General features: G+C 55.0%; 1 protein-coding gene across 3 annotated transcripts in view; it reads right to left on the bottom strand.

Moving 5' to 3' along the window:
- Positions 1–24,192, bottom strand: part of GLI2 (GLI family zinc finger 2) — a 257,247-nt gene that overhangs the window by 4,722 nt on the left and 228,333 nt on the right. For all 3 annotated transcript variants that reach the window (XM_060625416.3, XM_060625418.3, XM_060625417.3), the window contains 8 exons: positions 19,864–20,065; positions 18,078–18,291; positions 16,723–16,845; positions 12,956–13,090; positions 9,264–9,413; positions 4,204–4,368; positions 2,673–2,954; positions 749–1,085 (listed from right to left, as the gene is read on the bottom strand). In XM_060625416.3, coding sequence (XP_060481399.3) covers positions 749–1,085; positions 2,673–2,954; positions 4,204–4,368; positions 9,264–9,413; positions 12,956–13,090; positions 16,723–16,845; positions 18,078–18,291; positions 19,864–20,065 — 1,608 coding nt within the window. The remainder of the gene's footprint in view (positions 1–748; positions 1,086–2,672; positions 2,955–4,203; positions 4,369–9,263; positions 9,414–12,955; positions 13,091–16,722; positions 16,846–18,077; positions 18,292–19,863; positions 20,066–24,192) is intronic.

Genomic DNA, 24,192 nt, shown 5'->3' with positions numbered 1-24,192 from the left:
TTGAACGGCCTGACACTCCTGCAGGGATCAGTCACTGGATGGGGGCCACCCCAGGAAGGGGTGACCTTGGGTAAGGCAGCTGTCTGCCACCCAGGCGATTTCTGTATGAGGCTGACAGTTGAAGGCCTTTCACCAGCAGGTCCCTCAACAGCTGGGGCAACAAATCCTCCTTGCAAGCGAAAGCTGGCACCTCTCAGTGTCCACCACACTGGCTGTTGGTCCCTGGGAGGGCACACTGCCTGGCACAGAGTCAGCGCTCAGGAAATGCCCCCAAAGACGCTTTGCACGTCTTCGTCAATGCCTCCTGAGGCTGTCTTCTCCATGAAGTCCTCTCTGTGCTTCCTCAGCTGACCTGCTGTCTCCCTCCTCTGCACAGCTCCACCCTGAGCTCTGTCGTCGCTTCCTGGCTCCTTCCCCGTCAAGTGTGCATCTCATGGCATGGCCCTCCGACCATAGGCTCCTTCTGACCACAGGGACTGGGGGTGTATTGCTCTCCTCCCTAGAGCCTTTGCCGTGGTGCTCTCGGCAGATGCATGGCCCGGGGTGTCTCAGCTCTGCCGATGGTCTGTTTAGGGCACTTTCACCTCTCTGAGCCTCACCTTCCTCATCTGTGCAATGGGCTGGTAAGAGCCATCCTATTGTGGGCAGCCGGTGCCATGGCAGGTGGCATTCGATGGAGGTTAACCTAGTGGGTGCTCGCCCCAGGCTCTCCCCCGCCCCTGCCCGCGCACCCGGGGCCTCCACTCACCACTTCCCGGGAGGGGAGGCAGCTTGGTGTTCCGGGTGTGTGGAGCCGGCCCAGCCCAGGAGCAGGAATCCTTCAGTGACTTGAGCTTCTCCTTCTTGAGCTGCTCGAACCGGTGCATGGCGGTCATGTGTTTGCGCAGCTGCAGGCCACCAGCAGAGGGAGCGGCCAGGGCTGAGGCGTCGGCCCCCGGGGGCGTGTCATCCAGAGCTGTCAGGTCTCCCAGGCTCCCGGGCCCAGTCCCCGGCATCTCCACGCCGCTGTCGTTGTTGGGGGCACTGCCCAGGGGAGAGGGCTCGCTGCTGCAGGACGACTGGGCCCCGGGGCTGGACTGACACAGCTACAGGGGCGTGGTGAGAGGGCACAGGCTCAGAGGGTGCGAGAGCCCGCTGGGCCCTTACACACCCAGGAAGGAAGCTGCCACGTGGAGGAGCTTCCAAGCATCATTCTGTTTGGCCACCTCACTTCTCTGAACCTCAGCTTCCCCAGCTGTAAGATGGACCTGTGCTGCCTCTGGGACAGGGTCAGTGGCTGGACAGCAAGCATCCGGTTCGCAGAAGGCACCAGTAATGGACAGCTCCACGTTCCCCTACCTCGTGCTCCTCTGTTCTCCTAGCCAGCGTCCGGGCCAGACCTCTGCATGTGGGGCTTTCAACGCATGGGCACTTGGAAGCTGTCCCCCACAGAGGCTGCCACGGCTGCATGAAGATGACCTCAAGGGGGGTACTTAATGTGCCCAATGACAGGGAGGTGCCGTATGATGTAGCAAGGAACGGCGGAGGCCCGCTGACCTGCTGCTTTCTCAACAGGCCAGACGCAGGTGGTTGGAAAGGGCAAGGAAGACCAGGGAAGGTGGACCTCCTGGATCCAGGCCCTTGCCCGAACGGCCACCCCAAACTAGCCGTCCTGCTGGGCCGATGCGGAGTGGGGCAGAGAGCTCATAGCCCACGTGTACAATCCAGGACTCCATAGAGCCTGAGCTACCTTCACTGGGACTTGGGATCTGAGCCCGGCCGAGGCTCACTTCAGATGTAGCACCTCTGGGCTCATTCCTAGGCCAACAGCCCCCAAATTCCAGATTTTTCCTTGGGAAGCTACAGTGCTCCCTTCTGCCCACAGCACGACCCACATTTTTCATGTTGGCATTCAAGATCCATTGTCAGCTGGTCCCTCCCTCCTCTGTGGCCTGAACTCACACCTCCACTCGGCCCTGTCCCTCCTGGAGGGTGGGCCCCACGGTTTGCTCCTATACCTGCCAGCTTGACCCCTGCTGCCAGCCCCTATCTGTCCCCAGGGTTCCACCTGCAGTGTTTGGTGTCTACCTGTCCAAACCCACCTTGCCAGGCTCCTGAGGGGCCTGGACTGACAAGTCAGTCCATGCCTAGGCATCAGCCCTGGACAAGCACCCCAGCCCGCCCGAATCACACCAGCCCGCCCGCACCCCCACCGGGCTTCTCTGCTCACCTCAGTACCGTCTATCCTTAGGGGAGGTACAGTCGAGAAAAAGAGGTGGAGACAAAGAACAGGTGGTTAGAACAAAAGGAGTGGAGGCCACGGGGGCAAGGACGCAGAGACAGGACAGAAGGGAGGGGACCGACTGTGGCGCAATGGTGCCGGTCGGCAAGGCAGACCCCAGGAACCGCCCGCAGACTGACCACTTGGGGGCAGGCATCCCCGCTGCCCGTGGCCCTGCCCAGCAGCATGGGACGTGGCACAAGACAGGTTCTACGAGAGGCCCAAGGTAGTGAAGGGAGGAAAAGTTGAGCTGGAGAGAGGAGGATGTACGTCATCGTGCACTTAGAGCGGGGGACCCCGACGCAGACCCCACGCGGCAGCTGGGGCTCTGAGCCCTCATGCTGCTGGGCCGGACCTCCTGGGGGTGGGTGGGAGGCATGGACTGGGGCCTCCACTGCCCAGCTCTGCTTACCCCGGAGCTCTCGGTCTTGATGGCTTTGATGTGCAGGCAGTCTTCCACGGCCTGGCTGGTGCTGCTGGCCTCGGCACTCTCCTCTGAGCCCCGGCCCCCGGGCTCGGCACTGGCCTCGTGGTCCCCGTTCTCCTTGAGCAGCGGGGCGCGGAGGTGCATGTCGTTACGCTGCTTCTTGGTGACGTGAGCATCTGGGCCGTGTACCGTCTTCACATGCTTCCGGAGAGAGCTGGGGTCCGTGTATCGCTTGGTGCAGCCTGGGATCTTGCAGATGTAGGGTTTCTGGGAAGAGAAGGAGGCCTGTGTTATGCATGGGACGTAAAGACAGACTGTGAGAGGGAGCGCTCCCCAGTCTCCCGAAGCCATGTCATGTCCTTCGGCAGAGCCCGGCCGGCAGTCGGAAGGTGCTCAAGCTAATCTACAGCCAGTGTGCCCAGAGGGAGCCACGCCAGCCCCGGGCCTGCAGGAGCGTGGCCCCTCTGGTCTCATCTGCCATCTTTTCATGCAGGTAAGCACATGGTTGAGGAAGCCCTCATCACTAGCTAGGGACCCAGATCAGAGACAACGGAAGGAGTGGGGACACAGAGCGTGGTGGGACTGCTGCCTCCCCTGTCATCAGGGCACTGGTATGTTTTCGTGTTGGTCTGTTACACCTGTGAGACAGCATTTAACACCCCGGTCTCTCTGGTGAGGAAAGTCAGGTTCACAGAGGCAAAGAAACGGGCTCGAAGTCACTTAGGAACAGGACGAAAACCCAGGGTTTCTGAACCTCAGTCCTGAGCTCACACACACACGCACACCTATATACCCCACACCCGCGTGTAGACACTCCCCCATACCCACACGCACACGTTCACACGTGCTCACACATGTGCGTGCAGACACACACTCAAACACACACGCACACACATATGCACATGTACATAAACATCCACATGCACACACATCCTACAAATCCACGTCCACAAAAGACCCACATAATACACACACACACACACACACACACACACACACACACCCCTCGCCGAGGCGAGCTGTTGTCTGCAGAGGCCCTACGGGGTTTAGATTCCTTTGGGAATTCCTCTGATTTCTTGCAAGCGTTGGAGGAAATCCCTTTGGGGTCCAAAATGTATCTAAGCTTTTAGAAATGTTCCTTCCCGAGTCTACCTGAGCAAAAGCAGTTGGGCGGCTGGGCTCGGACTGGGAGGCAGTACGGCAGACTGCTCTCCCTGGGCTCTCTCAGCCCTGCCAGGGGCTCTGGCTAGCTGGGGAGACAAAGGCCGCCCTGTGCCCCATCCGTAGGGGGCTGAGAGCTACGGCAGGTCAGAGGCATTAGCCGCGACAGCACGTCGGTGCCAGCTGCCCAAGGGCCTGCCGACGTGTGCTGAGCTCAGACCGAAGGTCGGGGAGGAGGGGAGGGGCATCAGGCACCTGGCCACCTGATGGCCTACAGAAGTCTAGAAGGCACGCATCTACTCGAGTGTCAGCGGGGCCCCACACACACGTGCCGTGCACACCCTGGCCGGCGTACCTCATTGGAGTGGGTGCGGTTCTGGTGCTTGGCGCGGTCTGAGGCGTTGGAGAAGGCCTTGTTGCAACCCTCGTGCTCACACACATATGGTTTCTCCCCAGTGTGGGACCGCAGGTGCGTCTTCAGGTTCTCCAGGCGGGAGTAGGCCTTTGAGCAGCCCTCGAACTGGGAAGAGGTGGGTTGGATCAGCGAGGGGTGCCCCAGATCCAACGTAGGGCTGGCCCACTGCCTCCTCCCCAGGCCCCCTCATCTGCTGTACCCCCCCCCCCCCCGGGGCACCCAGGAGTATGCATTTTAACAGAAATGTCCACCTTGCTTTCAGATTCTAAAATGACATCGGGCCACTGTAGAAAACCCGGAAAAGACAGAAAAGTGCAAAAAGAGAAAGGAAAGGACATGCCCGAGGACAACCACTGGCAACATGGAAATAAGTCTCTTTCTGGGGACTTTGTGGCTCATCCCCGGTTTTTGTTTTTAAGTTTATTTATTTATTTTGAGAGAGAGAGAGAGAGTGGGAGAGAGTGAGAGAGTGGGGGAGGGGAGGGAGAAAGAGAGAGAATCGGAAGCAGACTCCACACTGTCAGCACAGAGTCCAGTGAGGGGCTCCAACTCACTAACTGTGAGATCATGACCCGAGCGGAAGTCAAGAGTTGGATGTTTAACCAACTGAGCCACCCAGGCGCCCCCATCCCCATGTTTTATTTATTTATTTATTTATTTATTATTATTATTTTTATTTTTATTTTGAGAGAGAGAGAGAGAGAATGGGAGAGGGTCAGAGAGAGAGAGAATCCCAAGCAGGTTCTATGATGTCAGTGCAAAGCCCAGTGCAGGGCTCAGTCTCATGAACCATGAGATTATGACCTGAGCCGAAATCGAGTTGAATGCTTAACTGACTGAGCCACCCAGGCAGCCCTCATCCCCACGTTTTAAAGCCAAACTGGGAACATATCAAGTATTTAGTTACATACTCCATTTGTCAAAATCAACGACACATGGTGAGAATCATCCCATATCATTAAAAACTCTTTGAAAATGTTATTTTAAACTGTTTCCAGGGGTACCAAAGCTCTAACCCCCGGTCAGAACTTTGGTGTGCATTAAAATGTGCTGAGAATGAAATCCAGTTTTCTCCGTGTCCTTGAGTGAGCTGGCCGCCCTCACACTTGCTATGGCCATGCTGGTCCCCATTCAGTTCCTTGACCCCACCAAGTTCTTCCCAGCACGGGGCCTTTGCACACACTGTCCCCCTCTGGCTGGAACCTCACCCCGGCCCTGGCCTGGCTCACTCCCTCTCAATCTCTTAGGTCATTTCCTCTGAGAGCATTTCTCTGATATTCTTAATCGTAACACTACTGTTTTCCGTTTATACTGCCTACCACAATTTATAATGATCTTCACCATTTTATTATCTGGCCTTCCCACCAGGATGCAAGCTGGAAGAGAGCAGGTATCATCTAGATCTTGTTCATTTTTGTGTTCCTAGTATTTAGTGTCTATGAAAAAATCCATTTTCGGCACTCAAGAAACATTAAAAAATTTTTTTTGTACTCATTTATTCATCTTTGAGAGACAGAGAGCGACAGAGCATGAGCAGGGAAGCGGCAGAGAGAGACACACACAGAATCGGAAGCAGGCTCCAGGTTCTGAGGTGTCAGCACAGAGCCCGACGCGGGGCTTGAACTCACGAACTGCGAGATCATGACCCGAGCCGAAGTTGGACGCTCAACCGACTGAACCACCCAGGCGCCCCAAGAAACATTTTTGAAAAGGAAGGAAGGAGGGAGCACGAGAGTGTGACTGAGACGGAGGGAGCGAGGGAAGGAGGAAGGAGGGACGGATCATCGTGGGGGGTTCTGCACCTATTCCCAAGATACTGCAACAGCATCTACTGTGCCTGTGAAAACTGCCCTCAGCATGACACGGAAACCCCAGCGGGAACTGTCACACGCTTCACATCCTTGCCTTTATTCCTGACCAGTCTGACTGAGTACATTGGGCTCCAAATGCCTTTGATCTGTTTCTACAACTCACAGCTCGTACCACAGGGCTATGGCGTGCTACCACTTAGCATGTTACGAAAACAACTTGCTGCAGAGGGCCGGAAAGAGCAAAAATAATTTTGCAAAAGGAGGACAAATCTGGAGGACTGACACTTCCCAATGTCAAAATTCACTGCATTACTATCATAAGGGCAGACAGAAGGATCAACGTAATAGAAGAAACGAGAGTTTAGAAATAAACTCATATATTAGCATCAGGTGATTTTCGACAAAGGGCCATTCAATGGGGAAAGAAGAGTGTCTTCAACAAACGGGATCAGGACAACTGGACAGCCACGTGCAAAAAGAATGAAGTTGGACCCCTACCTCATACCATATACCCAGACTCAAAATACATTAAAGACCTAAAGGGTAGAGGTTCCCTATAAAACTATATACAGATTTATATAAATAAGACTATGCATTTATAAACAATAACTCACAGAAGAAAACATAGGGGTAAATCTTTGTGACCTTGGATTAGGCAATGGTTTCTTTGATATGACACCAAAAGCTCAAGCAGTTAAAAAAGTGGACTTCATCAAAATTAAAAACTTTGGTGCTTCAAAGGAAACGATCAAGAAAATGAGAAGAAAAACCCCCAGGGGGAGAAAATGCTGACAAATCATATATCTGATGAGGGTTTAGAACTACTTCAACTCAACAGTAGAGACAAATAACCCAGCTTGAAAATGGGCAAAACATGTGAGTAGACATTTCTCCAGAGATGATATGCAAATGATCACTAAGCACATGAAGAGATGCTCAACATCATCAATCATTAAGGAAATGCTAATCAAAACCACAGTGAGATGCCCTTTCATATCCGCCAAGATGACTGTCATTAAAAGACAGGTTAGCAAGTGTTGGCAACGACGTGAAGAAATCAGCACCTTCACATATTGCTGGTGGGAATATAAAACAGTGCAGCCTTTTTGGAAATGGGTCTGGCTGGTCCTCAAATCCAGCAATTCTACTCTAGGTACATACACAGGAGAATTAAAAACACAGGTCCGCACAAAAACCTGTACACTAACGTTCGTACTTGTGCTAACAGCCGAAAAGTGAAAACACTGCAAATATCCATCAAGTGATGAATGGATCAAAATACTAGGATCTATCCATACAATGGACAGTCGTTTAGCCATAAAAGGAATGAGGTATTGGGGCGCCTGGGTGGCTCAGTCCGTTAAGCTTTCAACTCTTGGTTTTGGCTCAGGTCATGATCTCACGGTTCTTGGGTTCTAGCCCCACGTTGGGCTCCGCACTGCTGGTGTGGAGCCTGCTTGGGATTCTGTCTCTTTCCCTCTCTCTCTGCCCCTCTCCCACGCTCTCTCTCAAAATAAATAAATAAGCTAAAAAAAAAAAAAAAAGAATGAGGTATTGAACATGCTACAACACGGATGAATCCTGAAAACATGCTGAGTGAGCAAAGCCAGACACAAACACTACCCATTGTATGATTCCATTTTTATGAACTGTCTGAAACAGGCAATTCACAGAGATGGGGAAGTAGATTAGTGCTTGTCAGGGAAGGGGGGAGGGGTGGGGAAGAGAATGGGGAGTGACTGCAAACAGGCATGGGGTTTCTTTTTGGGGGTGATGACGATGTTCTGAAATCAGCTAGTGGTGATGGCCGTACAACTTTGTGAACATACTAAAAATCTATATATATATTTTTTATTTAAAAATTGTTTTTAATGTTTATTTTTGAGAGATAGAGAGACAGAGACAGAGTGTGAGTGGGGGCGGGGCAGAGAGCAAAGAGAGGGAGACACAGAATCCAAAGCAGGCTTCAGGCTCTGAGCTGTCAGCACAGAGCCCGATGTGGGGTTCGAACCCATGGACCGTGCAAGATCATGACCTGACCACTGAACCAAGTGAACCACCCAGGCGCCCCTGAATTGTATTATTTTTTTAAAACTTTACGGCATGTGAATTTTTATCCCAATTAAAAAAAGAAGTTAGCAACAAAGATAGCATATTTCATTGAATCCTGGCTACCACCTATTTTAAGACAGCCTGATTTCAGGGATATTAAAATATATGATATTATATTAATATAATATTAAATGTCTATCTCAGAATTATGAAATATGGTGATTCACAGAGAGGAGTTCCCAGAGGCTTCAGTTGCAACCACATCAGTACATCACTGGACCAACGGCCCTTTTATTTTTTATTTATTTAAAACATGTTTTTTAATGTTTAGCTTTGGGAGACAGAGAGAGAGAGAGAGGCAGAGAGAGCGAGAGACACAAAATCCCAAGCAGGCTCCAGGTTCTGAGCTGTCAGCACTGAGCCCAATGCAGGGCTCGAACTCACAGAGTGCAAGATCATGACCTGAGCCGAAGTCAGAGGCTTAACGGACTGAGCCCCCCAGGCGTCCCCCACTGGCTCTTTTAAAGAGGGAGCAACTGTGTGTGGTAAAAAAAGGTCTCACCAATCATAGTCACAAATTCTGTTCACTCCATAAGGGAAACTGTCTAAAAGGTCTTAAATCTGTGTTCATTTTGTTCACTTAAAAGAAATTCAAAAAAAAAAAAAAAAGAAATTCACCCAAAGTGATTTTGCTCAAGCTGTGAAACCACCAGTGAAACTTTTCTCTGTGCGGGCGTGGGGGGTGGGGGTGGGGGGTCAGACCCCAGGGTGCTGCTAAGGGGGCTCCTGTGTCTGGGGTCTGCCAGCCGCGTGGACTGTGGGGGTGCAGCCGTACCCCGGGGCCCAGGGGCACACGGACACAGGTAGGGAACACCGGCACACACCCCCCGCCCCCACTGCCAGGCACACACCCAGAGGGTAAATCAGAGATCTGGGATGGCACACAGGGGCGGGGCCTCAAGAACCCCAGCCCGCCGGAAGGCGCAGAGCAGGAGCGCACAGGACAGACAACATGCTGGAAGGCTGGGTCCCCGTGATGCTGCCTGTGGCCTGTTCAACCCAAGTACACCTGTGGTCAGCCACGTCCAATGCAGCGCCATCACGCGCGAGAGGCGGCAGGGAGGAGGGGCCACTCACCGTGCACTTGTGGGGCTTCTCGCCCGTGTGCCGGCGCATGTGCACCACCAGCATGTACTGGGCCTTGAAGGGCTTCTGCTCCCGCGTGCAGGCCTGCCAGCGGCACACGAACTCCTTCTTCTCCCCATGGATGTGCTCGTTGTTGATGTGCTGCGGGAGCAAGCCCATAGGGAGGGGTGAGCCCAGCCACCCACCCCTGCGGACCCCACCTACAAGGTGCAGACGCCCCACCCAGCAAGACCACCCCCTAGGCGCCAGGCCACGCCTCCTCAGGAGTTCTCATTAGCTGCCATTAACCCAAGATCCACTGGGTGATCTCCTTGTCTCGCTGCATTTCCCAATTCTCTGTCCTCAAAGTGACCACCTATGACGGGCAAAGTCATCCCGCTCACTGCAGGCTGGGCTCTAGGCTCCGGTGGTTATGATGATGCTCCTGGGCTGCAAACAGTAGGCACTAAATAACTGTAGTGAGGCAGTCGTGCACTGTGGTGCACGAGATGCTTCTCCCAAGCTTGCGCCTATTGTCCCAGGAATTTTTAAATACGCTTTTTTATTCCAATGGAAAACATCAATGCATCCTCACCTCTGTCTTTGACAGTAACCTGTGAGATGATGGCTCTGCCCCTTTTCGCCAAGCCCCAGATAGTTCTGTGGCCTCTGCAGGGCCCAGGCATCAAGGGTGGGTGGAGCTCGATGGGGACCCCTGACGGTGGGCTCTGGGCACTGTGTGATGCTGCCCCTGGGACAAAATGCTCAGACAGCACGACTGATCTGGAGGTATGGCAAGGGGGAGCCCTGCATCCCAGGGTAGGCGGAGCCAGCAAGCTGCCCTGAGTTGACCCTTTGGATTTTAGTGGTTTGCTTTGATTATTTAACTGAAGGCTGCAGGACTCACTGGAGCAGGGGTATTACTGCCTCTCGGCTTAGGATGTGTGGATACGTGTGGGGCCTCCAGACTTTTATGTCCTTAATCTTTGAGGTGGCTTATTTATCTTGGGGAGTGAAAAAAGGTGGTATAAGTCACTCACACAGTAGTCTGAAAAAGTGTACTGGACCTTGCGTGCTTCCTCTTGCTCTAGGGCTTTTCTCTAAAGGCCAGTGGGGAGCCTCCTTGCACCCGCCATCAAGGTCATGTCCTGTCTGTGTGCGGATATGGCTGGGCTTGCTTCCCCCAAGGGGGACGGGGAGGGGGAGACACTCAGATCTCGGGGGCCTGTTCTCTCTAGCCCCAGTGCCTTTCCCCTCTCTTTTCTTGGCTCGTCTTCCAGCCGTCACTGCCTCCCACACACCACAACCTCCAATGCAGCAGCCATTAGCCACCTATGGCTCTTGAGCCCTTCAAATGTGGCTGGTCCCACTGGGGATGGGCTGTTTCAAAGATGGAGAATAAAAAAATAATAATAAGGATGTAAATAAAATATCCCACTAATTTTCGTTTATATCGATGGCACATCAAAATGATAATCTTTCAGATATATTGGGTTAAGTAAAATATATTATTCAAATGAACTTCACCTGTTTCCTTCTACCCTTTTTAAACAGGGTGCTCCCAGGTTCACATAAAATTATGTGCATGGTGGACACTTGAGGTTGGCAGCGTCTTTCTGCCGGACCGTGCTGCTGCAGGTCTTTGCAACCTCTGGGGCTGTCCGAGAACTGAACATGCGGGCCCTGGCAGCACCTGACCCGGAGAAGACAGAAAAGCGCCGGGCCCACACGCCCCCGAGAAACAGGCCCGACCATCATGCATACAAATGCCCATGTTGGAACAAGTAAAATCTACAGCGCTTTGAACTTCCAGGGAAATCTTATCATATTAGCCTCACTTTCCATTTTTAAAGCCTCTCAAATGATAAAAATGCTTCCTGACAATGCCTTTCATTTTTTTCTTATTGGTTTACTTAGCAACAAATTGTTAATAATCGACTAGGGGCTCCAGCTCGCCCGTGTGCCTGCCACCATCCATCTTCCCAGGGAGCGGGGAGAGAGTCACAGCCGGCAGAGGGGCTGGCTCCCTTTTCATAGGGGGCTTCTCTTTCCAGGGCCAGGCGGAGGTGATCACCTCTGTCCACAGGGACAGTCCTGGGCACAGGCAGAAGGCTGCAGCTGAAGCCCTCCTTCCCCCCAACTGCCTGTATCTGAGGAACTCCCTTTCTGCTCTTGGGGGCTGGCTTGCTCACCACTGTGCACACCTCTTATGTCTGCATCTCTGTTCCCCCTCTGCCCACCACCCCCCCGCCGCCCCACCCGGCCCCTCGTGGTCCCACATGCAGTCCTCTCTCTCTTTCATCTAATCTCCTCTGTCCTACAACTCACAGCCCCAGTGGCCCCTTCTCCATCTCGGAATGGTTTACCCAAAGACGTGGAACAGGTGGAAAAATTATGTTCGAGTTCCAGAAGGGCTTAGGGCAGCCCCATTTCACAGGTGCTATGTCAGCCGCGACAGGTTTGCTGGGAAATTCTGATCTCCTGTGTCCTCACACTTTGGGGGGGGGAGGGCACCCCAAAGAAAAGAAACCCTGGGTATTTGAAAGCAACTGGCATGACAGGAGGAAGCAGAGGGAGAAGGCAGTGTCCTAAATGCGGAGCCCACAGAACTGCGGAGAAGCAAACCCCTTTGGGATGGCTTCAGGATGTGAACAGTGTGAATCGACCCCATCCAGCAATCTGACCGGCAGGCTGGTGTGGGGCTCATCGGTACAGACTCTCATTCGCCAAGGAGTGTGTGGGTTCGCGGGGGAGCAGTGTTGGGAGGGTGATTCTTGAAATCAAGCTCTCTTCTGGATGGAGAGGAGAGACACCCGCTCAGGGCTGCTGTGGGGAACAGGGAGGAGGGGACGGGAGGCTAGCTACCATGCATGAAATGCCATCTGCTAAGTGCTTATGTGGGTATCACATTTAACCTTCACAACTTTGTTGGGTAGGCTTCACCCCCATTATGGGAGGAAAAAAACTGGGGCTCATGGAGCTTAAGTCACTTGTTTGGAACCACTCGGTGAGGTGTGGTGCAGCCAGCCTCTGCTCTCCAAACCTCACAGGTTACCTCTCGACTGCCATCATATGGATGCTGCTGTAGAACAGTTTAGAGTGGGGACCAAGGGCCATGACATGAGGGGGCACCTAGGTCCCATGGCCTCTCTGGTGTCCTGAGCAGACAGTACCAGGGATTTCTAAGCAGCCCCCTCTTGATAATGGTATCAACACCCCATCTGTTCTTGTGTACATTGGGTCTCTGTGAATGGTCTCCAAGAGGAAGTTACTAATTCCTTCCTCCATGGGAGGACCTTCTTTCAGGTTTCAGGGTCCGTGTTTATAGATGCTCGCTGGTTTAACTAATCTTATTTCCCTCTTTGCACTGGCTGCTAGGAAGCTCAGGGAAAAAAAAAGATATGTGAATTATAGCTCAGAGCACATAGCCTTTTTTTTTTAATCCATTCCACACCTGGCTTCATTTATTGTTCCTTTCTCCTTAATTTTCTCATTTACTTATTTTTGTTTTAATCTCTTATACTATGTATGTGTTGGTAGGTCCCCTTTTAGAAGCAGGCACGGCCCAGATAAACAATTAGGTCTCCCACTTGCAGAGGATGTGGCCCCGGCATCTCCTAGAGCCGCCTCCCCCAGCCCCTTCTCCCCCACAGAGGGCCTGAAGTTCTGTCCGCTGGGCGGGCTGCTGGGGCTTAGAGGCTCACGTGCACCAGCTGCTCCTGGGTGTCGTACTCCTTGGTGCAGTCTTCCCAGTGGCAGTTGGTCTCGTAGATGATCACTTCGGCCTCCTGCTTACAGTCGTCCCTGTCCAGGTCTTCCTTGAGGTCAGCCAGCTGCTCCTGGGGGAGGAGCAGAGCAACCCACGTGAGCCACGTTCAGCCACCGGGCCCTGACAGAAGGTCACTAGTGGCCCCGGGCGGTCTATGCCAAGGACCCTGAGCTGGTATGGGTGTGGAGACACATGGATGCACATGCACGCACACGTGAGCACACATGCATACACTTGTACACACACGCGTGCATACGTACATGTATGTGCTCAGCCACTTTCCTCAGCTAGCTCCCACCCATCCTTCTCCTGTTGCACAGCTGTCCTGGGGCCCCTCCTTCCTCTCTAATGCTGGCTTGTCATCACCAAAGTGTCCCGCCACATCCTGGGTCAACCGACTTGGCGAGGAGAACGGGAGAAAGGAGGGCAGTGACTTTCGCTTATTTGGTTTGGTTTCCTCCAGGAGAGCCAGGGTGGACCCGCGTGCGATCGCGGTGGGGGCGTTTTCATTTATAGTCTGCACGGGGTCTGCTCCCGCCTGGAGGCAAGAGAACAGCCAACAGGCATCTGGCCTGGCCCTTCAGATGACTTACTCTCACACTGTCCCCTCCCTCCAGGACACAGAGCACACCCCGATTCGTGCCCAGGGTTACTGGCATGGTCTCCCAGTGCCCATCCTGTCCTCCCTGCCACAGTACTAAGACGTGGGCATCTGTGTTCTTGCATCACCGCCAGGAAAATGGGTTCAGGGAGAGGCCACCTTGCTCTCTGCAGGGCACTCAGTGAGTGACAGCCCCCATCTGCACTGGCGTCTCCTCATCAGGACAGGGCCCACGTGTGCCCTGTTCAAGGTGGCAAAAGAAAAGCAGGGGACACAGGGGCAAAGGAAAGGCTGGGAGTGGGAGCGAAGGGGGAGGCACAGACGTGCCAGGCTGGGACAAAAGCCACAGGATGTCAAGGATTCCCCGATATCGCACTGGCTGGCTGGGGCAGGCTCAGAGCAAAGCCAGGCAAAGCGGCAGATGTTAGAACGATGGAATGCTTTCCATTTCACACTATCTACAAAACAGCAGGACTATTCTGTTTTTCCCAAGAGCCTCCGGGGGAAACATTTATAGGCCAGATTAAGGGGGCTGACCTCCCCCACAGTCAGGAGCCCCAACCCCTACGGGCTCTAGAGACCACAAAGCGGAGGCTGTAGCTCGCCCGTGAGCCTCATTACTGATGCCGAGTCCATTTCTGCGAGTGGGGAAATCTGCCTCGTGGCTCCCCGGGCTGGCCGCAGACTCACGCCCCTGACCGACTTTCCACTGGAGCTGCGAAGCTTCTGGTTGCTTCTCAGAGTACTTTCCAGTGAACGCACTTGCCCTGAAAAGGCAAACGATGATGTGCAGTATCCTAAGTCCACGGGCAGCACTGGGTCCACATTAAAAGGAAGTGCAGGTGCGCCCCTGCCCTGAACCTTTAGCAATGGGGGGGTCGGTGGGGCTGTGGCCCCCTACCCCTGCTCTGCACTGTCAGAAAAACTGCAAACAGACTTATTATTTCTGTACGTCCCGCTTATTTGAAAGAAGACCTGAAGGAGCTGCCAGGTGGACATGTGAGCGGAAGACGGTGAGGGGGCAGGGGGTGCGCTCGGGGCCTCCAGATGGGGCTGGGCATCATCCTAGCCCACGGTTTTGAGGGCTTAAACAGAGCGGGGATTCATTATGCCGCATGCCTGCCAAGGGAAAGCACGCCCATCCACCCTGCAAATGAGACAGGTCACTGAATCAGGACCCTGAGTGACATAGTGACAACCTCTTGTGATAAACAGCTTTCCTTCCACGGACACGTTGGAGGAGCCAGGCCAGGTGGGAAGGAGGGCCCTGGGCTGCCTTTCTGGGTTGGAGGGGCGGGGCAGGGGCTCCCCGGGGCTCCGTGTCTGTCCTCACAGCTCCAGCATGTTTATCTCCCCTGGATATGTGCCGTCCTCATCAATTTCAACGGCCCCCGATGATGGCCGACCTCGTGGAAACCATGCATCATGCGGAGATGCTTTGGCGTCAGCGAGGGGAGAAGAATTTGTCACCAACTCCTCTGTTTGCCTGACAATAACAGGACCCAATATTTCATAAAAATTAAGTGCCCAGAGCATGCCCGATGGTTTACAGGTTTGATAAAGGATGGTCTGACAGATGTAGGGAAGACGGGGGACAGGAGGTCCCTTGCATCCTCGGTGTCAAAGCTGGTGATGCTGTAGTAACAGATGGAGACCATGCCATTCTCAGAGGCCCGAGGAGGGGGGGCGGGAGGCTCGCCCGCGGGGTCAGCACTCACACCAAGCCCTTCCTTTCCATGACAGGCCTTCGCTGCAAGAACTGGGACCATCAGCCTGCCGTCTCGGAGCATCTGAATAAGTGGCAGGATCTCCAAAGGGACTGGCACAGGGGTTTCAGTCCCGCAACAGACCTGGGCTCTGATTTGCTCCCTCCCTCACCTTCCTGCCAACAATCATCTTCCTTGCCTCCCCTCTGTACCATGCTTCTCGCTCCCTCAGATGTGCATCGAGTCATTAGAAATTCCTACGTCATAGTGACTTTGCATCAGGCCCTGTGCAAACCCTACCGATGTGGGGCCGAATCAGCCTCGTCTCCCAAGTGCAGCCTCTCCAAAGCTTTCAGAGCAGTGCAGGCTACAGGCAACATGAGCTAGGAGCTAGGATGGGCGTCTGGGCACATGTGAGTCCTACTAGCCAGGAGAGTCAGGAAAGGTGGAAGTGGCAGTGAAAGGGGCGAGGTGGGGGGTGGAGTTCTAGGGACGGGGAGCAACTGGACAGGGGCCACAGCCATTCAGGGGACAGGAGTGACTGAGTGTGACTGGGGCTTGTGTGAGGGGCTGGGGTGGGGATGGCTGCAGCCCTAGACATCCATCCATCCATCCATCCATCCATCCATCCATCCATCCGTCTGTCTATCCATCCATCCATCCATCCATCCATCCATCCATCCATCCACTCATCCATCCATCCATCTATCCATCCATCTGTCTGTCTATCCATCCATCCATCCATCCATCCATCCATCCATCCATCCATCCACTCATCCATCCATCTATCCACTCATCCATCCATCCATCCATCCATCCATCCATCCATCCACTCATCCATCCATCCATCTATCCATCCATCTATCCATCCATCTCTCCATCCTCCCTCCATCATCCATCCATCCATCCATCCATCCATCCATCCGTCTGTCTATCCATCCATCCATCCATCCATCCGTCCATCCATCCATCCATCCACTCATCCATCCATCCATCTATCCATCCATCTGTCTGTCTATCCATCCATCCATCCATCCATCCATCCATCCATCCAACCACTCATCCATCCATCTATCCACTCATCCATCCATCCATCCATCCATCCACTCATCCATCCATCCATCTATCCATCCATCTCTCCATCCTCCCTCCATCATCCATCCATCCATCCATCCATCCGCCCATCTGCTCTTTCATTCAGAACGTGTTTGATGAGCATGTAACATGCAGGGTGCTGGGGACACAGCTCTGGTCCTCCCTGAGCTCACGGTGTCCCCACCCTCTCTGGTTCACTCATTCATGCAGGCAGCTGTCCGTTCGTCCATTCACCACCAGGGCCAAGGTCCCAGGTCCGCTCACCCAGCTGGAGGACGGCCAGGACAGCCAGTAGGTTACCTGCGTCAGGGTCAGCGGGGAGGCTGGCCGCAGGCCCTCTGCCTCTGTCTTGACCTTGCTGCGCTTATGAATTACGATGGGGTTCACGGTGCTGCTCACAGCCGATTCGCTGTTCTGCTTGTTCTGAGGGAGGGAGCAGGGGAGTCCGTCATGCAGAGGCAGGGTGGGGACATCCCAAGTTCTGTTTGGGCTTTACCTCAGGGATCCTCCCCACGTAGGTTGGGCCAGCACTTCTGTTTGAAGTTTCAGAAGCTGAGTCTCCCGACGTGGTCCTCTGGCTGGGGGGCACAGCCACGAGAGAGCCCAGAGCTCGGCCTTCCAACCCCACCCCCCCACCTCCCTGGGAATGGAAAAGAAACCCTCTCTTTGCGAAATGCAGGACACCTTCACTCCTGTTCCAACAGCCTCAGCTTCTCAGCCCTCTGGAGCAGGGGGTCTTGAAGCATGAGAGCAGGAGAACAGGGCCGGGCCAGCCCGGGGAGCAGGAAAGAAGAGCCTGGTCACAAGAGCTGATAGCTACTGTCTGGAGGGAGGTGCCAGGTGGACACCTGGAGCCCTGGGGTGGAGAGGGAGGGAGTCCTGGAAGAGGGGCTGCTCCAGACAGGGTGGGGTCTTGCCTTCGTCCAGCACATGCTCACCTCTGGTCTCCGCCCTGCCAGGTGGCTGGCCTGGGAAGTGGTGCAACCTCGAGAACTGTCATCGTGAACGTTAGCCACGATCCGGGTCCCCACGGGGCTCTGTGCACCCAAGCTCAGATATGCGCACAATGACCCGATTAGGCGGCAGGCCCCACTCCGCGCATGCGTTAGCCCAGGCTGAAAGATGCTTCCAGCGAGTTGGGGTCCAAAACGCAGTCTGGCGGAATCCACAACCGTGTCCTTCCACGCCCCGATACTGCCTCTAAAACCATTTCCTCATGTGCAAAATGGGGCTTCATTCAGCAAAAAATAATGGTGCTTACTGTGTGCCTGGCACTGTACCAGCACGCCCTGCCACATCGAAGGCCTGCTGGAGAGCTCAAATAAGATGGCCTTTGGTCAACCTAGGCTCTAAGTACCGAGTACATTGTACTCTGTCTGCCAGAGCCGGAATTCTAGGGTTGCTCCGTCTACTCATTACGTTGATAGGACAGGCGACCACAGAATTTATAGGCCAGGCACTTGCCAGCGAAAGTGAGGGTGTCAGGACCCCACCCAGGTCTCCTGATCCAGCATCCAGACCTTCTGATCCCGTGGCCTATCGCCAAAAGGCATCCCACCAGCCAGACCCGAGCGGGGAGTCCTTCCACAAGTTCCCGGCATGAGACGGCAATGATCAGCTCTCGTGGGGCCCCGGGAACCCGGGGACCCACCTACCTGGGTGGCGTCGCTCAGACAGGTGGCGCTGCCGCTGAGCTGGGTGGGTGTGGCATTGATGGAGGCAAGGGCCATGGGCTGCTGGGCCAGGAAGGTGGGCGAGGGCTGGATCAAAGGCGGGGTGTGTCCGAAGGCTGAGCCCAGGCCCCTCTGCTGGCTCAGGATCTGCTGGTAGGCCACCGGGTTGATGGGGTGGGGGAAGGTGAAGGCTGGGCTGCAAAGGAGAGCAGGCAAGTCACGGAACGGAGTTGCGGGGGGGCGGAGGCTGTTTGGTCAAGACTTCCTGCGCAGAGAGGACCCTGCCAGGGATCGGGAAGGGCGTGTTGCTTATCTTGCGGTCAGCATGGCTTTACCTGGCTCAAGAGCCACCACTGTCTGCCATCTCAGGCCTCATGGGCTGTGCTCACCTGCAGGCCCCGCCCCATGACCCAGCCTTCACCCCAGGGAGGGGCCAGGTGCCATCTCAGGCCTACACCCCAGCCCTTCACCTCTCTGATGCCTGAGAGGCATCCCCGACCATCTGAGCCCCACTGGGCCCTGAGGCCGCTTCTGATGCCCGCTTGTCCAGGACATGTGCCCTGGGCCCTGCAGCTCGCATCACCCCCTCTCTTCTTTCACTTCTGCTGCACCTCTAGGTTCTTTTATGCCATCTGCATATGAGCCCTCTCTCCAGAACACGATACTGTGGAAATAATGGTGACCTCCAAGGCTAAGCCATATAAGAATGTGGCTTGGGTGGCTTGGTCAGTTGAACGTCCAACTCTCGATGTCAGCTCAGGTCATGATCTCAAGGTTCATGGTATGGAGCCCCTCACTGGGGCTTGAGATTCTCTCTCTCTCTCTCTCTCTCTCAAAATAAGTACATAGCTTAAAAAAAAAAAGACATGTGGCTTCCTCCTTGCTCTCTCCTGCATCAGTCACTTGGGGTGGGGGTGGGGGAGCCAGCCGCCATGCCGTGAGGAAGCTCAAGCAGCCTTATAGAGAGACTCCCATAACGTGAAATAAAGGCAAGTCTTCAGGTGCCTTACAGCCCTGGCCGACACCTTCAGCGCAGGCTCGTGAGACCCAGCGCCAAGCCAGTCTCATTTTCTTGACCCCAAGAAACAGTTCGAGATGGCAAATCCTCGTTGTTGCTTTAAACAGCTAAGGTTCGGAGTAATTTGTTTTGTAAAAAAAGACAGCCAATATCCTTATTACCACTTCGATCTCTGCACTTCCCAGGGCCAGACTCTCCTGACATTCCTCACACCTCCTGGCCTCCCTGAGGAGGGTTGCGGGGAGGAAATGAGTTGAGTCAAGGTGGTTGGGTCTGAGTCCTTAGAACAGCCATGGGCTGCACGGTGGAGTGGGGGCGGGGTGGGGACAAGGGCAAATGGTGTCAGTGAGGTCTGGGTGTGCCGTGCTGTGACCACAGCGGGAAGCTGGCTGCCTGCTCGGAGACCTGGCATGACCCAAGTCGGTGTCACAACGTGTGCCACCAGTGGCTGTGGCTGCCATAAAACCTTGGGTTTTATGGTTGACTCTTTCGTGCCAGGCCCAGTAAACATACCTTTCACATCAGAGAGTGGGTTTGGGGGAAGAGCGGACACAGGAAGACGTACTCGAATGTTGGCACGTTGCGGCATCATCGTGGTTGGTGTGGAATTCAGGGAGCCGTTGCAAGCACACCGACTCACAAATGCAACGTGTCCTGTCTTTCTCCACGGGTCGAAAGCATGGGCCCTCCCCCACCTGGCCTCCAGCCCACCTTCTGGGGCTCGGCCGCCCACATGCCGGCTGGGCTCACCTGAGGGTGCCTGCTGACAGGTGGCCGTAGGAGCCGCTGGCCGCCGAGCTGCTGCGGGAGTTGTTGATGTAGGCCACCAGCGAGTTGGGTGACGTCCGGATCATCCGCTGCAGATCCAGGCTGGCGTCTGACAGCGGGGAGATGGACAGTGCCCGCTTGCGGCTCAGGCGGGGCGTCACCCGTGGGCTGGAGAAACGCGACACTGTGGGGACAGCCAACCCCAGGCATCACTGTGCTTGTAGGGGGTAGAATTGGGGAAGGGGGACTGGTGGGGGGGGGGACAGCGGGAAGAGCCTTTGAGGACGGTGTAATGAGAACCACAGCTGGGGGCTCTTGCGCAAGGGTCCTGGCCTCTCTCCAACTCAGTTTGCTTATCTATAGAATGGGATGGATCCATGCATGACGTGGGGGTGTGAGAAACACAGGTCAGATGCTTGGGGGAGAGAATATGTTCGCTGAACATTTAAGGCGTAGCAGCTAAGTGTTGAACAGCTTGGTGGCCACGAGTTGAACCCACCTGTGAAGCTAGCGCGAGGTAGAGAAACAGGCATGGCCAGCGTCCTTCCAGACCCACCCCAAGGGCAGCCACTATCCTGGCTTCCGGAGTTGCCCGAGGCTTCGAGAACCTGTCACCTTAAACACTCTTCATACACAGGCACGCACCCCAGCCACCACCCCACCGCTCTCTCTGACGGCCCCTCGCATAAGCTCTCACCCCTCACCGGTAAGCAACTGCGGGAAGGAAGACAGCCTGAACCAGAGGGGGGGCTCCTTGACCCTGGGGTCACACTCTCCCGCCTGGCTCCAGACTGCGTCCCCGCTCCCCAGTCAGGGTTCTGGCTCTCTCCTCTGGACAAACAATGGTCTAGAATAAACGACCTGCCAGTGTCACCGGGCAACTCCCACATGCTCTGTGTCTGCCCTTTCCAGACCCTCCCTGAGCCCTGGGTTCCTCTCTGTGCAAGGGTCTCCTGGATCTGACCCCTGGGGCTGTGGTGAGGAGTACATTACACAGCAGGGGCACCTAAACGCTTTGCCATGCCCCTGCATTTCTGGATATCGGCACCGACACCTCTTTCTGTGCCCCTTTGGGCTGGAGGGGTTGCCTGTAGACAACTCCAGAGGCTATTGGTGCATACCTCTGCTACACGCAGCCTGCCTCCATGCCTGTGCTCGGCCGTTCCTGGGCTCGTGATGCCTGCCTTCTTCCCTTCTGTCCGCTCAGAGCTGCTTAGACCCCACAGGTGCTCCTCCTCCAGGGAGGCGGCAGGTTGCCCTGGCTGCAGGGTTGGTGTGTTGGTGCCTTGTCCCCACAGGTGTGGGGGCACTAAGGGCAGGGCTGATGGCCTGGGGATCTCTGAGCCCCCATCCCCAGTGCTGGCCAGCCCCTGAGAAGGTTCGGGGCCTATTTGGCCTGTGTGAGTGCATAGAGCCCTCCAGCTACCAACTTCAGAAGCCTCAGCAGAGCCCCTGCCCACGACCTCATGCCCCCAGGTCCCCTGCTGGGCCCTGGGGGCACCCATGCCCAGTGCTCCTCTGACCCCTCGCCCTTGGCAAACCCGGGAAACCCCTTTCTTCCTGGGCCACTGGGATAAACAGCCTCTGACAGGAGTTCGCCTGATGCCTTTCCATTGTTACCTCCTTCATGACTGAGTCTGCCCTCAAAGCCCCCTGCAGGTTCCCTTCCTCTCCCCCTCCTCCTATTCCCCCCAGCCCACTGCTAGCCTGGGTCATCCCAGGGCCCTTAGCTAATTGCTGTCCCATCCACATTCCTCACTGCAGCCCAAGAGAGCTTTTTAATGTGTAAATTGAATCATGTCCCTGTGCCCCCCTGCCCTAACCTTTCCAAAGCTCCCAGTACTATTAGGAAAAAAGCCCAAATGCTCAGGGTGGCTTTTGCTTGGAGGCCCTGTGGGTGCCCCCTGCCCACCTCTCCAGCTTCATCCTGCCCACCTCCCAGGCTCTGCTCCAGCCACCTCCCAGCTCCCTACACCCTGTCACCTGTCTTCTGGCACAGGGCCTTTGCATATGCCCATTCCTCTGCCTGAAGTGCTCTCCCTTCCTTTCTGTGCTCAGACCTCCACGGGTTATCACTCTCCCAGGGAGAGCACCCTGACATCCTCCGATTAAGAAGTTACCCCCATCCCAAACGGCGGGGGGGGGGGGGTCACGCTGTCAAGTCCGCATGCACCGGTGGTGGTTATCTGATTGCTTCTGCCCCTCCCACCTTTATGCATCAGGGACTTGGGTCCTTTCCCCCCACCGTTATATGCATACACATACACATATGCATCCATTCGGTGGTGAGCCCAAGTGGAAGATGGCAAATGTTGAGCGTGGGCACAGGTGAGGGACAGCAGAATCACAGCCAGGGCAAGTCAATATTTATGCACTGCCCTGAAGGTGCTGGGTACTGTTCTGAGCACTCCAAGGTATTAAGTTGTTTAATCTTTAAAGTATTCAACAGCGTCAACTGCCCTAGAAGGAAGGAACTATTACTACTGTCGTTTTACGAATGACAGAGGGCCATGCAGCCAGGGGAAGTGCAGAAGTAGACTTGGAAGTCGGGCAGATGGCCACCAAAGCACTCAGCACACCGCCTCCGCCCAGGGTAGACAGAAGACGCACCTTGCGGGGAAGGATGTGCTTGGAGGTGGGGGCTGGGGCGGTCAGACGCACATACACACCATGTGGGAACACTCAGCTGGGCCACTCCAAACCCAACACTTAGTGCTTGTCTTGGAGCACATCACTCAGCCTCCTGAGCCTCTCTTTGCCCATCTGTACAATGGGGGCGGTACAGCTTGGCTTGCAGAGTAATCTCGAGGACACCAGCAAACCACCGGAGTGCTGAAAGCCCAGCAGACCTTCTAAAACAAAACTGAGAATTAACGTCGCTTCTTCAGGGGCGAGGAGGACGGCTTTGATGGGCAGGATGAGCCTAAAGCTAATACTGGAGTGAGGGACAGCAAGTCTAGAAAACACAGTCGGGCCACACAGCAGTACGTCTGTCACTACAGCATTCACTCATCTGTCCATTCATCCGGGCTCCTCTAGGCTTCTTTGTTCTTATTTACTGAGTTCACTCCCGGTCCGTCCTCACTTCCAAGGAAAATCAAAGATGCAAACGTGAATCCTCCCAAAGAGTCCTGTCGCTTACGAACCGAGTGGCAAATGGAGAGACACGAGGTGGGAGGGACAATCCAACATCCTGTAGACTAAGAAATACACTCATCCTTCTAATGCATGTTCTAAAAAAAGACTGTGCTGCTAATATTTGGATTCCCACCCTCTCACGTGCCCCTAACAAGAGGAAACAGGGCAAATCTGACAGTGATATTCATCTCTGTTATTCCCACCCCTCGAGGGAAATATGTTTATTAATGTGCCTCTTCCCTTGATAAATTACTAAATAGAAAGAAAATCCTGGCACTCATTTCCTGTGGCTTCTCCTGTGATTTATGACCGGGGACTGGCAGAGCTGTTGCGTCCATTCATCTGTGGATGAGCCTGCGCCGATTTCCGTCAGCTGCCGGGGTGGGGGGTACCGGACACCAGCCTGCCCTCACCCGGGCAGATGCCCCATGCTACCCACTCCTGCTGCCGCTTGCATCTGGATCCTGTTTCAGCCACTACGTCTTTCTTTTGCTCATTCATGTGTTAGTTCATTCACCCATCAGAGCCTTGTGGTGATGGCATCGGGCTAGACGCTTTCGGGGATTGCAAGCAAGGGGGGGGACCCTTGGCCCTGCCCTCCTGTGAAGCTCACTGTCCAGGTGAGAGAAGAAAATGGTGCCCAGAGCACTGGGCAGGGCTCCTGGGATTACTAGGTAACTCCAGAGTGCTTGGGGACATCGTTGCTTTCCCTGGGGGCAGCCGGGAAGGGCAGGAGGGTTGAGAACGGGCCCCCGGTGCAGGCAGACCATGTTCTGACCCTGCTTGACTGCTCTGATCAGGGTGACTTTGGGCGAGGCTCTGAACCTCCCTGAGCTGCTTCCTCACCTGGAAGATGGGCCAACAGTATCCACCTCTGGGTTGCTATGGGCTTGTGACCAGCATGTCACCCGAGCTCTGGGGCGGGGGGGGGGGGGGTGTCCCGAGGACCCAGGAACCTGGAATGAGGGCGGCAGGAGGAAGCAGGGGCTGGCTCCCCAGGACGTGGGCGGGGCAGGCAGGGCACCAGCAGTGGAGAGAGCTGTGTCCCAGCACCACCTCCCAGGAGGCCTTTCTGTGCCAGATGCTGTCCTGAGCGTGGGACTGGGACACGCCTCCCCTGGCGGTGGCAGGACACAGCCTCGTGGCCTGGCTCGTGGGTCCTGGGTCCTCACC

This window comes from Panthera onca, chromosome C1 (genome assembly GCF_046562875.1).
Source record: "Panthera onca isolate mPanOnc1 chromosome C1, mPanOnc1 haplotype 2, whole genome shotgun sequence".
Classification (NCBI taxonomy): domain Eukaryota; kingdom Metazoa; phylum Chordata; class Mammalia; order Carnivora; family Felidae; genus Panthera; species Panthera onca.
The sequence above is the reverse complement of the archived record's forward strand: the minus strand, read 5'-3'. Positions and strand labels throughout refer to the sequence as shown.